The 15,987-nt window shown below is 38.1% G+C and overlaps 1 protein-coding gene across 1 annotated transcript in view; it reads right to left on the reverse strand.

The window, feature by feature from the left end:
* The window catches only part of CCNYL1 (cyclin Y like 1), a 57,511-nt gene extending 42,074 nt beyond the window's left edge, over nucleotides 1–15,437 (reverse strand). The window contains exon 1 of the mRNA XM_031958194.1: nucleotides 15,190–15,437. Coding sequence (XP_031814054.1) covers nucleotides 15,190–15,400 — 211 coding nt within the window. The 5' untranslated portion in view covers nucleotides 15,401–15,437. The remainder of the gene's footprint in view (nucleotides 1–15,189) is intronic.
* Nucleotides 15,438–15,987: the final 550 nt, after the last annotated feature.

Raw genomic sequence — 15,987 nt, forward strand, 5'->3', positions numbered from 1 at the left:
AGAAACAAGTTGCTCCCCTTCGTATTTATTTAAAAACCAGGCACAATCTGGCTTCCAACTTGGCAGTTCAACATTCCATTTCCCGTTCATACGCTGTCCCAGGTGTCCTAAAGAGCTCCTAGTTCCCTTCAAAGTTTAGCTCCCATGTCTTTTTTCAAGGGGCTTTTCAGATTCTTCCAGTTGTCTTCTCACCTCCCAGTCAATCTTATTTGTATATTTGCATTTTTTATTTAGTCCACAAGAATTTAAGAGTTTACCATGTACTAGGCACCAGAAAGACAAAAATAATGTCCAGGTCCTCAAGGAATTGGCACTGCCAGGAGTCAAATAACATGCATATGTAATACAAGAGATACATGCAATGTTTATAGAGGGTAATCTCAGAGGGAAGGCATTGGGAGAAGGGGAAGGGCCTGACTGAAGTCTTAAAGGAAGTAGAGAAGTACTGAAGAGGTAGAATATTGGGGAGAGGGGAGAAGAGAAAAAAAGTAGTTGTGAAGTATCTATATGTGAAAGAACAGAAAGTAGGCTGGTGTATTTAAACCAGAGAACTAACTGAAAGGGAATAAAGTAGAAGAAGCTTGAAAAGTTAGGAAAAGCTCAGGTAGCCCATTTTACATTTGATTCTGAAAGTAATGTAAAGTCACTGGAGTTTACTGAGTTGTGGATGAAAGGTGGATAAAATGGGTCAGATCTGCACTTTAAGGTAGGTAAGTGACTTTGGCATCTGAATGGAAGGTAAGAAGGAATGGTATTAATGGGGTGATCCTTGAGGTAGAAAGACCAACCAGCAGACCATGGCAACGTTCCAGGCAGGAGGTGGTAAGAACCTGCATCAGGAAAGCAGTTGTAAGAGTAATAGAGTAAGCAGAGAAACAAGGGAAGGATATGGGAGAGATGCTGTGAAGGGATAAACCACATGCTGAGTGTCTAGCATACAACCGATGTTAATAAAAGCTTGTGGACCTATTACATCTTTACCAATTTGTAAGTTAACTTTTGTCTTTATTTCATACAGTAAAGCCATCCTTTAAAACATTCTTTTTTAGCAATGATCTAACTATTATTGTATACTGAAACAAGTTGGAGGTCAAACAAGTTGTTTTTCAGTCGTGCTCTTTGTGGCCTCAATTGAGGTTTTCTTGGCAAAGATAACTGAAGTAGCTTACCAATTTTCCTTCTTTAGCTCATCTTTGTCGTCTTAAGAAATGAGAAAACTAAGGCAAATAGGATGAAGTGACTTGTCCAGGCTCACACACCTATTAAATGTCTGAGGATAGATTTGAAACTCAGGGAAATGAGTCTTCCTCACTATAGCCCTAGGACTCTTATCTACCACCCCACTTAGATATCCCTAATAATGACCAGTTTTATAAATTCCATATTCAACAGTGGCTCAAATATAAAGCTATTTTTATAAATAACTGAAAAGAGGACACTTAAATTTGCATTTAAAAGCTTATAAAAATTTGCACACAGTGACAATGTTATATCTTATAACCCCAGGTTTTGACTAAGAGGAAGCAGGTAATTTTTTCAAGAGCAAGAGGTTATCATAATTATTCAGTCTAGCTTTCTTGCAGAGTTGTCTTTGTTTATAATGTGTAGTCATTGTGTATATTATTGTAGTCACTGTGGATATTATTCTTTGGGCTTATGGCCTTTGTCTTTTAAGGTTTATGTCACTGCAAGGTAGTTCATATGAAGAATCTCATGTTCCTCTGAGTTTCTCATATTTAATTATTAATTATTACACTATAATCTACTATATTCATATGCTCAGTGAAGGCTATTCCCCTCTTAACCCTTTTGCCAGTCACTGCAGAAGCAGAATAGTATTTTTAAAAATCAATTTCAAGAGTAACAGGAGTTAAAGCAAAACCATTCAATGAACCTCTACAAATTTAGCTAGTGTATGTAATTAAGGCAAAGTCTCTCACTAGGTTCATATTCAAAGTCTTTCTAGTTTGACAGAATCTGTCCAGGCACATACTACAGTATTACAGGCCAGAATTCTGTGTCAATTCCATGTCACAAAACAGTTTCTTAGATGACCTTTTGTGGAAGTACATTTAGTAAGTGTAATGCCATAATACATAGCATATAACAGTTATACATTATTATATAGAATTCCAATTTACAGTATAATGAAAAGAATTCTAGCAGAGTAGACATAGTGTTCAGTTTGTAATCAGGAAAATTTGGGTTCTGTCTTTGAAACTGACCAAATGATTAACCACCGGAAAGTCAGTTACTTATCAGTGTCCTAGTAATGCCCTAACATTATTTTAGATTTAATTTTTCAATTAAAATCAATTTTCTTTCCTTCCTACCTTTTCCCCTCAACTGAAAAAAAAAAAGTGTACCAAAATCCCTTATAACAAACATGCACTTTCAAGAAAAACAAATTCAGGCACTGGACATGTCCAACAATAAATATGTGTGTTATTCTGCACCCTTAGTCCATCACACAGTCATTCCCCAAATGATAGGGACTCTCATAGTTTCTAGTACTTTGTCACCATAAAAGGAACTGATAAAAATATCTTAGGCACATAGAAGTCCATTTCTTCTTTCTTTGATCTCTTTTGGTGACAGGCCTTGTTGTGGTATTGTTGGATAAAAATTTAGTTGAGTTTAGTAATTTGGGGGGCATAGGTCCAAATTGCTTTCCAGAACAGAGAGGCCAATTCCTAGCTCCACTTATAGTATATTTTTCTGAAGCCTCTCTATCATGTGCCACTTTCTTTTTTTGGTCAACTTTGTCAATCTGATGGGTCAAAGGCAGAACCTCAAGAGTGGCTTTAAATACGCTTAAGTCCATTGCAGATGTAAATAGTGTACTCTGTACTCAGGAAGTACAGGAAGGGAATCTGTTACATCAAAGAAATCACAGGTCAAGATTTCCCTCTTACCCTATGACAATCCCTAAATATATTTGAGGTGGAAAGTCAGTCTGAATTATAAACTGTTTCTAAAATAAATCATAGGCTCCTAAAATTTTTAAAAGCTGAAGATAACCTTAGAGTTTATTTAGCCCAACTAGAGTTAGAAAGCTATCTAGCTAGAAAAGATATATAACATAAATCTCAGCCCAGCATGAATGCTCAAAATCCCAAATTAATGGGTCTAAGTTAAAAAGAAGGGATTACTATGTAAGATATTTAACAAAGGTAATTAGTATGGTATGGTATACTATAGCTAAATCTAGATTATTAATGAGTAGGAATGGACAGCTTGACTACTACTTGATTAGCTCAAGTAAAGACAAAAGATGAAATTGATTCTTGCTTTTTTTTCCCCCCATATAGAACCAAAGGATTTCAAATAGCTGTTTTTCAATTTCTGTACTATTACTTAGAATTAAAAGAGTCCCTCTCTGTCAGTACCCTGTAGTAATGGTAGTATACTATATCCCAATACCTATTTGATATAAATAAATCTGTATCAGAGCTAGCAAATATATTACAACTTAAGAAACAAGGCAGTTTAAATTAAAGGCAGGTAACATTCACTATCTATAGTATGTGAACTTAAGAAACAAGGCAGTTTAAATTAAAGGCAGGTAACATTCACTATCTATAGTATGTGAATACTATATTATACTAAACTATTTCTGATATAGAAATTTCCCTGAATTGTCTTGAAAATGGACTATAATATTAAAGTAAATCATAAATTAACTTTCTTATTTTATTCAGTTTTCACAAAACACTCCTTTAATGCTTGTGCATGTTGATTATCTCCAATTTATCCTGCATATCTTACTGTGAACAGTTGTTTTCATGTTGACTTCTTCATTAAATTGTGAGTCTAGGAAAGCAAGAATCAATCTTCTCCTTAGACACACAATAGGTGCTTAATAAATGCTGACTCAACTTGGGCAAATGACTCTCAGAGCTCTATATCCTCAACTAATTACTTTCCACAGTTCTAGTCCCATCACCCATTGAACATTTCCTACTGACTGTCACATAACAAATTCCCTGCTGCTCACAAATGTGCAGCCTGAACCGAATCAAAATGTAAATGAGAAATGTTTAAGTGAAAATACAATAAAACATACTTAAAAAAAAAAAAATTATTCCATGTCAACATGCAGCCTGCAGGGGTTTGTTTTCTGTCTAGATTTGAAACCACTGCTGCAGGCATATCAAAATCAACAAATCCAAAGCAGAATTCATTATTTTCCCCTTAAAACCTTACTGTTCTATCTAACTTTTCTCCTTTTGAGGATAACATCTTTCTTTCAGTTACGAGTTGCAACCTGAAAACATACTTGGCTCTTCAATTTTCCTCATTTTCCATATTCAATTAACTCAAATCCTGTCAATTCTCCACAGAATCTCTTGCAACTATATTTTTTTCCATACTCACATGACCACCACTCTTTTCCAAGTCCTCATAATCTCAAATGAATACATGCTGCAAAAGTTACCTAATATTAGGGCCTCATTTTACCTAGCTTTTCAATTTTACTTGTATACATCTCTCAGGTTTTAAGCCACAGGACTCAATGATACATACTATTCTGCTCAAAAAGTCCCAATGATCCCCTATTGCCTATAGAATAAAATTCCTTTCTGGCATTTCAAACCTTTCACAAGAGCTGGGCCATACCATCCTCTGTATTCAGTTTTTCCCCCATTCCTAGAATACACTAAGTTCTCACTCCAATTTCTCAGAATCTTTGGTTCCCTTCAGAACTCAAATGCTACCTCCTGAGACCTCTCCTGTACCCCCATCCACTCCAATTGTTTAATGCATATATACCTTTACTTATCTTCATCATTCCCCTCAATTTGTTCCTCAAAAATGTAAAGCTCCTTAAGGGAGGTTTTATCATTTGTCATTTCCCATCTCCTCCCTCCTTTCCACCAAAAAAATTGTTCTTTTAACAAAAAATTAATGGACAACCTAATCTGGTAGTATAGGAGCATTCTGCTCTGGTGTGACCTCCCGCATCTTTACCAAGTAAGGGATATATTTCCTTTGAAACTAATATTAATACATTTAATCTCAATTCAACTGCCAATTAGTGCTGTTTTCCTTCATATTACTGTAGTCACTGTATATAGTTATCTTGGCCTGTTCTCTTCATTCTGCAATTAGTTCATAGAACTTCTCCCACATATAATAAAGAATTATGATGATCATTTTGTTACACATGGAATCTATTTTGCAAATCACTTTGCTTATGATATCCCTGTAATAAACCAACTTCACTAAATGTTAGGATCACTTCTTAAACTTCTTAAACTCTATGTAGAGTTAAGGCTCAATGTTTATTTGATCCATTTATTATAGAACTGACCACAATCAATGTTCGGCAAATGCTCGATTTATTTAAAATCTCTACTTCACTAAATATAGAACTTAAGGTATAACAGGTATTTAATAAAAACTAACAACTGAGTTCACTGTTGAGAATAAGGAAAACTGAACAAATGTGAAAAATGAACAGTAAAATCATATTAAGAAAAATCCCATTTTGGGGGCAGTTAGATGGTGCAGTGGATAGAATGCTGGCCCTGAAGTCAGGAGGACCTGAGTTCAAATATGACCTCAGACACTTAACACTTCCTGGCTGTGTGACCCCCGGCAAGTCACTTACCTCAATTGCCTCAGCAAAAAAAGAAATAAAGAAAATCCCATTTTTAAAAAAGTTGATGTAATTTCTTTCCCCATGTCCTTAGTCTTTATTGAAAACTATTTTAAGTTAGGAGTTCAAGATCTTTTTTGAAATGTGTAGTCTACTTAAATAAGTCTACCCAAGTACAATGCCTTCATTTTAAAATCTAAAATAAGATAATTATGTTCAATTGTACATTTAAAGGCAATTTTAAAAAGCTACTGATAGTTATTTTAGATATTTTTAATGAGACAAAAGATCGCTTTTCTAAAATCCACTAGACATTTTCCAGTTATTTAACTGCAGAGATTATAACACTAATCCATGCCCATTCTGTTTTGGATAACCATAATCAATAGTTATTTCTTGCTTTTTCATTCATTCTTCTAAGGAGGAAACTAAATGATCAAAATATACTTTTCTAAAATCAGTAGGCCAAAAACATGATACTCTGGCCAAGAAACTTCACAGATGCTCTCTATATCAACCTTTCCACTCAATCTTCCTAGTTACGGTGTAGCCACAATCCTATGAGAACTGTACTTAAATAAACCTTTTCAACTTGGCAGGACCCACCCAAGCTTGAGTTTGGTTGGCATAGCCTTTTAAAACCTCAGATTCACTTTGGGGTTTTAATAGAGATTCTCCTCTCTATCATATTTTAAATACCTATAAGATTTAAGTTTTCTTAGGGCAAAGATTGATTTTATCATTTTATTCCCAACATATCTAACATGGCACCTTAGTGTCTTCCTCCTACATGAGTAAAATCTGTTACACTGAAATTGGTAATGTTCATATCCAGTCCACAAATACCTTATTTTAATTGCAGAAGAAATTTTCTAATGCCTTTTAGGGGGGAAAAAAAGGCATAAATTAAATTCACAAGAGAATCGAGTTTCTTTATCACATTTTCTTTTCAGATAAATTGGTTTGGTGGAGGAGATATTTTGCAAAGACACCTCAAACTTTCACCTACTTGACTACATAATGGGAACAAAATTTAAATGTGTAAAGGGCAAAAAAAGTTGGTCACTTTGTGTCTTATTGGAAAGGCATAGGAAATACATAATTTCCATTCTTCCATAAACATTCAATTTAGCTAATGAGTTAGACACTGATAAATGCAGGGGAATAAGTACAACAAAAATGAAACTATTCCTGTTCTAAGAGGAGTTTATATGTTATAAAAAGAGGAAGCGGCTACAAAGAAAAGTAAAATTCAAGTTAAAATGATGAGGAACATTAACTAACCAACTAACTAACAATGAGACTCATATTAAGTATTCAGAGGCAATATTGACCAGAGGAACTCAAAAGCAGATGAAGATGCAGAGAAGTAGATGCTAAGATGTTCTCTAGGCTTAGGGGGAAGAAGTAAAGGGAATTTGTTAGAAGGCAGAGAAATGAGACAGACTCCAAGAGAGTTCAGGAAGCAACTTAGCAGGGAAGGAGTAGTCTAGATTTACAAAAAGGAGAGTAAGGTGAAGTCAAACGAAATGGGAAAGGCAGGTTGAAACCAAATTAGAAAAGGCTTTAAATTGCAGATGAAGAGTTCGCATTTCACCCTAGAAATAATAAGGAATCACTTAAGATTTATGACTAAGGGAGTGACAGGATCAGACGTGTAACATAGGAAAATTATTTGGCAGTGGTGTAGAAAAGAGGACTTGTTAGAAAGCCCAGATAAAAGGGCATGAAGGCCTGAGTTAAGGCTGCTACAGAAATAGAGATAGAGGAGCCAGGCAAGGCAAATGGATTTTCCTAGATCCTAGAACCACACAAACAGTATTTTCTGTGGTTAAGGGCCTAGATGATGGTATCTTAATGATGGTATCTTAAACAGAAACAGGTTAAGTTTGGAGGTGGATCAGGGTAAATAACAGTAACTTTCATTTATAGAGCACTTTTAAGGTTTGCAAAGTGCTTTAAAGTCTTATTTCATTCTATCCTCATAACAAACCTGGAAGACAATGCTATTACTTGTCCCCGTTTTACAGATGAGGAACTTGGGTCTTCCTAATTCCAGATCCAGTGCTCCATCCACAGCACTTCAACCTCATTACCCTTTTTCAGCAGGGACTGGCTTTTCCGCCATTCTCTGTCTTTCTTTCTTCAATATCTGGCACTTAGGAGGTTCTTAATGCTAGGGAGCTGACTAAATGAAGAGGATGATTTGGGAGCATGTTGAATTTGAGATGCCAATGGACATACAGCGATGGCAGTATCTAGCAAGCAGCTGACAATGCATGATGGGAATTCTGACTAGAGTTTTACAAGTTATCTATAATGCAATGAAGATGAGATCAAGAGGGAGGGTCTATAAAGAGGGAAATGAGTTATCTTTTACTTAGTCACTAGAAATACAGGAAGACGGTGACTTGTACATTTTTCTTTCTGATGGGTCTAGTTCAGGAAAAGGAGACGAGACTTTTCCTGGCTTGCCCACAACCTCCATGGGGGGATAGCACTTTTTACACTTTTCCCTTCCCTCATATTTTTTCTCTAAAAACAAAAAGAGTTTTGTAATCTCTAAGTAAGTTTTGTAATCTAAGTAAGTTTGTTACTTACTGCAACTTTATGCATACCCTTTCAAAATCAAATTAACTAGCATTATAAGATATAAGATGTAAAGTTCACTTTTCAAATGTTTCAGTTCTCTCTAGCTGTCATCATGAGTTGTGGAAGAGCTAAAAGAGATTCAAACACCGAATATGTGGAGATTTAAAAAAAAAAAAACCTCAAACCTCATTTTGCTTATTGTGACTAAAGGTTACTACTTATATTGAAAAGTGTGAACTGGTGGTTAAAAAAAATTCCTAACAACACTGTTATTTTTCTTTTTGTTCAACAACAGCTGCTTGGAATACTAGATTATCAGAAAAGGCACTCACAACTTTAGCTCTTTTTCCTTTAAAAATTACAATATCCTTTCCTCTTTTGCTCTGATTTTTCTCTCCCAACATAATTCATAAAACAGTGTATTTTATTTAACATGTATAAGACTGCCTGCCATTTAGGGGAGAAGGTGGAGGGAGGAAAGGGAAAACTCGGAATAGGAGTGAGTGCAAGGGATAATGTTGTAAAAAAATTACCCATGCATATGTACCGTCAATAAAAAGTTATAATAAAAATAAAAATTAAAAAACAGTGTATTAAAAATAAAAAAACTACAAGATTCCAAGATTTCTATCATTACTAATCTCAAAGTCATCAAATCCAAAATTATTAAATTCATGTAAGCTTATAAGTCTCGCACGACAATGATACTATCAGTGATATTTCTGACACTGAGATAAAAAGAAAAACTAATGAACTAGTGGTTAAAAGAACAGAAGAAAAATTATAGAAAGTTCAGAGCATACATATGAAATACTATCTCTTTCAAAGAAACAAAATGGCATTCAGAGAATGAATTGGGATAAACAATAATTGTAGTATTTATATTAACACTTTACAATTACAAAATACTTTCAATTACATTTATTTTATTTATTCTTCCAAGAAACCCTGTGACATAACTCTGGAAAGTATTAGAAAGGAGATAAAAAGGGAAAGAAAGGCAAGACATTTTTGCTGAAATGTGCCACAACTTCTACTGGGGAAATATTTCACAAACTTCATTTTCTACTTTAAGAAATCAGAGCTCATGAAGATTTACATTTGGTTTATGGTCTCAGAGCTAAATGTATCCTTGCAAGGACCAAAACACAGAACTACCAACCCTAGTCTGGCTTCTCTCAACATAATAGATTCTTCATCACAAAAAAGAATATTGATGCATTTGATAGCATAATTCTCTCAGTTTCAATTTTAGTTTCCAAGGAAACAGATCATTTAAAAATGTGAAAAAATTTAAAATGTTGAGGGAAATGTGCACATTTTTTATGTGTGGCTTCGATTTTGTATCTATGGAGATTAAAGGACAACTAAAAAATCAAGTGTACTGGACAAGTATTGAAATAGGTAAGTTTTTACCCTTTGATCCAGCAGTGTTTCTACCGGGCTTATACCCCAAAGAGATACTAAAGAAGGGAAAGGGACCTGTATGTGCCAAAATGTTTGTGGCAGCCCTGTTTGTAGTGGCTAGAAGCTGGAAAACGAATGGATGCCCATCAATTGGAGAATGGTTGAGTAAATTGTGGTATATGAATGTTATGGAATATTATTGTTCTGTAAGAAATGACCAGCAGGATGAATACAGAGAGGATTGCAGAGACTTACATGAACTGATGCTGAGTGAAATGAGCAGAACCAGATCATTATATACCTCAACAACGATACTGTATGAGGATGTATTCTGATGGAAGTGGATTGCTTCGACAAAGAGAAGATCTAACTTAGTTTCAATTGATCAAGGATGGACAGAAGCAGCTACACCCAAAGAAAGAACACTAGGAAATGAATGTAAACTGATTGCATTTTTGTTCTTCCCGGGTTATTTATACCTTCTAAATCCAATTCTCCCCAAGCAACAAGAGAACTGTTCGGTTCTGCACACATAAGATTGTATCCAAGATCTACTGTAACCTATTTAACATGCATAGGACTGCTTGCCATCTGGGGGAGGGGGTGGAGGGAGGGAGGGGAAAAATCGGAACAGAAGTGAGTGCAAGGGATAATGTTGTAAAAAATTACCCTGGCTTCTGTCAATAAAAAGTTATTAAAAAAAAAAAAGAAATAGGTAAGTTTTTCTCATCACTTTTGGAGAATTGATTAAAAGTCAAAAAACTAATTTAGTTTCAAGAAAGTCAGATATAGACGAAAACATTTTTCAACAGTCCTTGTTGAAGGGCTAAAGACCTTCTAGGCAGAGGCTTTGCTTTTCTCTAGTCTGCTCACTTGGCTCTGCAGTGTGGTGGATGGGGCACCAGGCTTGATGGAGTTCAAATCCAGTCTCAGAAGCTTAATAAGCTGTAATGGGACCCTGTGAAGTCCCATCACTTCAGTTCACCTCAGTTCCTTCTCTATAAAAGGGCATACTAACAGCAGCTATATCCCAGGGACAAATAAACACATGTGCAAAAAGTTTAGCTTAAAGCCTTGCACACAGTAAGCACCATATGAAGTTAACCATGAATATCAATAATCATTAATGATTGATTATTCAATCAATGATTACTTCGCTAGGTGGTACAGTGGATCTGGAGTCAGAAAGACTCCTCTTCCCAATTTTAGATCCAACCTCACATATTAGCTAGCTCCATTACCTGCCCAAGTCAATATACTCTGTCTTGGTTTCCTCATCTGCAAAATGAGCTGGAGAAGGAAATGTACCCTTCAGTACTTTTGCAAATAGGATCAAGAAAAGTTGAACGTGACTCAAATGACTAAACAACAATAATTTACATACCAGTACTTTTACATACGTACATTGGGTCAGAATTTTGCCTTGCTGTGATTTGCTTTATCATGAGTGGCCATCTCAAAGCACATTTGTTGTTTTTTTCAGTCACTTGAGCCTGGTCTGACTTCTTTCATGGCCAAGGCCACATAGTTAACAATGGAAAGAATACAATGCAAACCCAAATCTTTTGACTCCAAGGACAGTGGCCAGAAAAGGTACCACCTAGGATTTCCATAGTATAGGTAACTCCCTGGGTGAGGAAACCCCTTCTTCTAATGAAGGTTAGCACCGTCTCTGCAAATGCCAGGATTTGTCTGAAGCAAGATCTCTCCTAAAGATTTGTCTGAAGCCAGCTCATCTATTTGCTCTGCCCCTCTCTGCTACCACAGACACACCTGATGAAGCACCTTTCTCTATATAAGCAGGCAGGTGTCTTCTTTACAAATCTTAAAAAGCTCCCTAGAGCACTGAAAGGTCGGTCACTGAGCCAGCAAGGATCACAGCTGGCATTTGAACTCACCTCTTCCTAATCTATAGGCCAGCTTTCCAGCCACTGTGCCATATCACACTGAATTCTTCACTTCCTATCTGTGAAGTGATGCTATGATGTGTTAGACAAAATCTGAATCGATATATTGTTATAATGTGCCGTAGTCCCAGTTTTTCCTGATCTGAGTATGATGTCTACTTCATTTCTGGAAGGGTTTATCATTCATAGTATAAACTATAGGGTTGAACCAGATTTCATTTCCCAAGTCTTCTACCTGCAAAATTCTATGTGTTTGACTTTTCTCCAAGCTGACTAGGTAGCTTGTCACAATCTAGCATCTTGTGTTAAGTGAATATTAAGTGTTGGATTTAAAAAAAAATTCTGGGGTCTCCTTAGATAATTTTTAAAATGTGAGTGCATCATGTACTTTCTTCAAATTAAATTTCTCTTAACTGCCCTCTATTCTGGGGTGTACAAATATGTTGCTGACAGCTGAGCAAAGATAAAACGATTTATCTACTTTTTCCTTTCAACATAGTTCATGATCTTAACGTATTTCATGCAGTGAAACTATTCATAAAGTACATTATCTATAGGTTTACAGATTTAGAACTAAGCCGGAACCTTTACAGATCATCTAATCAAAAAACTCTTTAATCTGGAGAAGATATGGAGACCTAAGAATTTAAGAGACTTGATCAACTTCACCCAGGTAGTTAAGTGGCAGACACAGAATTTGAACACTTAGCTCTTTCTCCAAATACAGCATTTTTCCATTGCACCATATTACTTCAACTTCAACTATATAAGTGTTTGTATTTACTTTTCATGCCTATTAAGAAATTAAGGGAAAACAATTCATAAATGGTTACTCTCTTCCACGACAATCATTTAATTTTACTTCAATCTTCAAGCCAATACTGAACAGAGAGCAAATTAGTATGAATACAAAACTACACCCCCAAAATGATTTTCCTGAAAAGGAAAAAAATCAAGGTCCAAAAACAAAAGTTATATGATTATAATATTCACTATTGTAGTAAAGCTCTTAAAACAATTTTGATGTGAACATTTCATTAATATTTTTTATGTATGTATATTAGTACTTTTCACTATTTTGATTAAGAACTGTCTAATATAAGCCAGTGAAGTTTTATAGAAGCTAGGTTTAAGACATGTGGTTTAGATATGATAATCAGCTAGACGGTACAGGGAACAGAGCACTAGAACTCAGATACTTACTAGCTGTGTGACCCTGAGCCATTCACAATTTTTCTCAGTTTCGTAATCTATAAAATGGGGACAATGGTATCTAAGAGAGTTGTGAGGATGATCAAATGAGATAAAACTATGTAAAGCACCTTAAAAACGAGGGAATTGTATAAAGATTAAACTATTATTACTATTATCTTGTTTCTAAGATGATTTGTTCTATTACAAACCTGCCTTAAAGGCAGGCTAAGTTAGTAAACATCCTTTTCTACTATAATTATACAAACAATCCAGAACTCTTGTTAATTTATTCATATCTAATTATAAATCTATCAGGCCCCAAAAGAAACTGGGGAGACCTTGTTTAGATCACTTCTAGCACTCTGTCTGGTTCATTCTCTTGCATGGGAAAGAACATATCAACAGGCATCAGAATGTCTAATAAGTCTGTCTGCAAGTGGGGATAAATAAGGCTATAAGGATCAAGAGCAAGAAACCCATTAAATCCTATTCGGAAGTAAAGTATTATTTCTTCAATGCTGTAAAGAAATCACATTATCAATTGGGATACTTTTAAATAAGAGTTTTGTATACTAACTGAAACACTAAAATGCATTCCCCTTATAGAGCTAAGATGCTTTCCTACAAATTTCAAAAAGGCAAAAAGGGAAACATGGCCAAGAAAACTCCTTAAATTCCTTTCACAGACCTCCAGAAGAAATGGTCTATTTTTACATTATATTTGAAAATTAATTCCTTCCATGTGAAACAAAAAAGAATGAATATCCCTCAAAACAGAGTAAGAACATTGTTTTAGAGACAAACTTCGGAAATTCCTAATGGAATAGAAACACAGCTAAAGAGAATTCTCTCTGGGAAGGCAGGGGAAAATGGGGGATTTCAGAAATTCCAAAGTATAAGGAAATTACAAATCATCATAAGATTTTTGGATCTATGTTCAATTAATCAAAATTTTCAAAAAGGACAGAAAAGCTAAGGAAAAATAAACTCTGGGAAAAGATTACCTTCCTGAGTTTAAGCTTATTATGGCCAACTCACTTCTAGTGTAGTATACCATGTGTGGGTATAGCGATAACCTGGATAGGGATAGATTATACAAGACTAAAATGGAATAGCTATGTCAAAGCGGGCCTTTCAGTGGGACTCATTTCCTTTATGTTATCAACTGCCGTCAGTCCAGCCGTAGCAGTGACATTTCACACGCTAGGGTTTGTTTATTTTAAACTATTATCCCCACCTTTTCCTTCCTTCCTTCCTTCAATGTTAACACAGATAGGATCAGCCTAATGTATCACACCATTCCTCGCTACCAGTCCGCCACTTTCGACCTTTCTCAGCCAAATCCGAATTGGACTTTCAATTCCTTAAAAGTTTATAGTTCATAGCTATACCCAGAAAAAGAACTCTGGGAGATGACTAAAAACCATTACATTGAATTCCCAATCCCTATATTTATGCCCTCATGCATTTTTGATTTCCTTCACAAGCTAATTGTACAATATTTCAGAGTCTGATTCTTTTTGTACAGCAAAATAACGTTTTGGTCATGTATACTTATTGTGTATCTAAGTTATATTTTAATATATTTAACATCTACTGGTCATCCTGCCATTTAGGGGAGGGGGTGGGGGGGTAAGAGGTGAGAAATTGGAACAAGAGGTTTGGCAATTGTTAATGCTGTAAAGTTACCCATGTATATATCCTGTAAATAAAAGGCTATTAAAAAAAAAAAAAGTTTATAGTTCAAACTCGACATTAATTCTACTAGTATTTAATTAGGGCTCAAAAGCCAGGCTCCCGGAGGCGTTGACGTTCGGTGCTTTGTTCTTTTCTGAAGGAGATGTCATTATCTAGAGGCCAATCTTTTGCGCCTCAACCTTGAGACGGGTGGACAGAGATTTTACCTGTGCAAACTTTCTTTTCCCGGCCAAATTCTAATTTGACTCAGTTTTCTCCAAGTTTATACTCAATTATCCGCATTTATCCGGGGCTCACAGATGGGATTATTAGCCGCTCAACGGGGGGGGGGGGGGGGGGGGGGGGGGGGTCAAGTGGACTGAGAGTTTGACCAGCAGGGAAGTTCCTGCAAGTTTACAATCCATCATCGACATGCATTCAGGAAGTACTTGACCAGGGCCACATAAAACGTTTCTTTCAGAAGCAGCAGCACCTCCGACTTGGACAAGTCAGACAAATGGACTCGGTCCGGGGACTGCTGCATTGTGGTTTTATTGACGGGGAGTGAATGATTTAAAAAAAAAAAAAAAAAAGTGAGTGCGGGAGGGGGGGAGGGGAGTTTGGGGAAAGGGCAGATTTCAGGCGTTACCCGGGCACCTGAAAGGAGCCCAGGTAGATGCCCCGAACACGGAAGCTCAGACTTGCGCTTACTCTCACCCACGTGTAAGGGCCACTTCGGGGGCGGAGGAGGGTCCGGCGCGAGGCGGCCCCGCGGCGTGGGGCACAGCAGCCGGGGCCGCGGGGGCTTACCGTCGGGAAACTCTCGGTCGCTGATGTGCTGCAGGTGCGGTCCCTCGCCTCCCGCCGAGTCCGTCTCCTTGGGCTCTGCGGCCGCCAGCACCGCGTCCCCGGCTCCTGCGTCGTAGGCATCCAGCCGGCGCTCCGGGCCCGCCGCCCCCGCACCCCGGCTGAGTTTGGGGCTGGCATCCGGGGACACGCAACAGGTCAACGTGTTCCCCATGGGACACCCCCTCGGCCCCCCGGCCCTCGCGTCCTGCGGCTCACCCCCGCGCCGCCCCCGGCTCGCTCTGCGCGCCCGCCCGCCCTGCCTGCCTGCCCGCCGCCCGCCCGCCCGCCCGAGGTTGGCTAGCTGTCGCCGCCGCCGCCGGTGCTGCTACCGCCGCCGCCGCCCCCTCCCCCAACAATGGCGGGGCCAGGCATGGGCAGCCCCGGCGCTATGCCCGGGCGGAGCGGCTCATGTCCGCCCGAGTCCGCCGCTTCTCCCTTCCCGCGCGCCCGAGGAGCGCGGCTCCGCTCGGGCTCGGCGGCAGCAGCTGCGCCCAGACCGCAACACCCGGCGCCGCCGCCGCCGCCGCCTTCTCTCCCGCGCCGCCGCCGCCTCCTGCCGCCCCACTCCTCAGTGAGGGCACCGACAGCTCGGGCTCATTTAAAAGGGGTGGGAACACGCGAGGTACAGGAGGGGCCGCGGCCGCCGCCGCTGCCCGGGCCACAGGGCTGGGCTGGACTCGGCTCGATCCCCTCCCTCGCCCGCGTCCTCCTCCTCTTCCTCCTCCCTCGCTTTTCCCCGGGTAAAACGCCCTGAGAAGC

The sequence above is a fragment of the Sarcophilus harrisii genome, chromosome 3 (genome assembly GCF_902635505.1).
Source record: "Sarcophilus harrisii chromosome 3, mSarHar1.11, whole genome shotgun sequence".
NCBI classification, from domain to species: domain Eukaryota; kingdom Metazoa; phylum Chordata; class Mammalia; order Dasyuromorphia; family Dasyuridae; genus Sarcophilus; species Sarcophilus harrisii.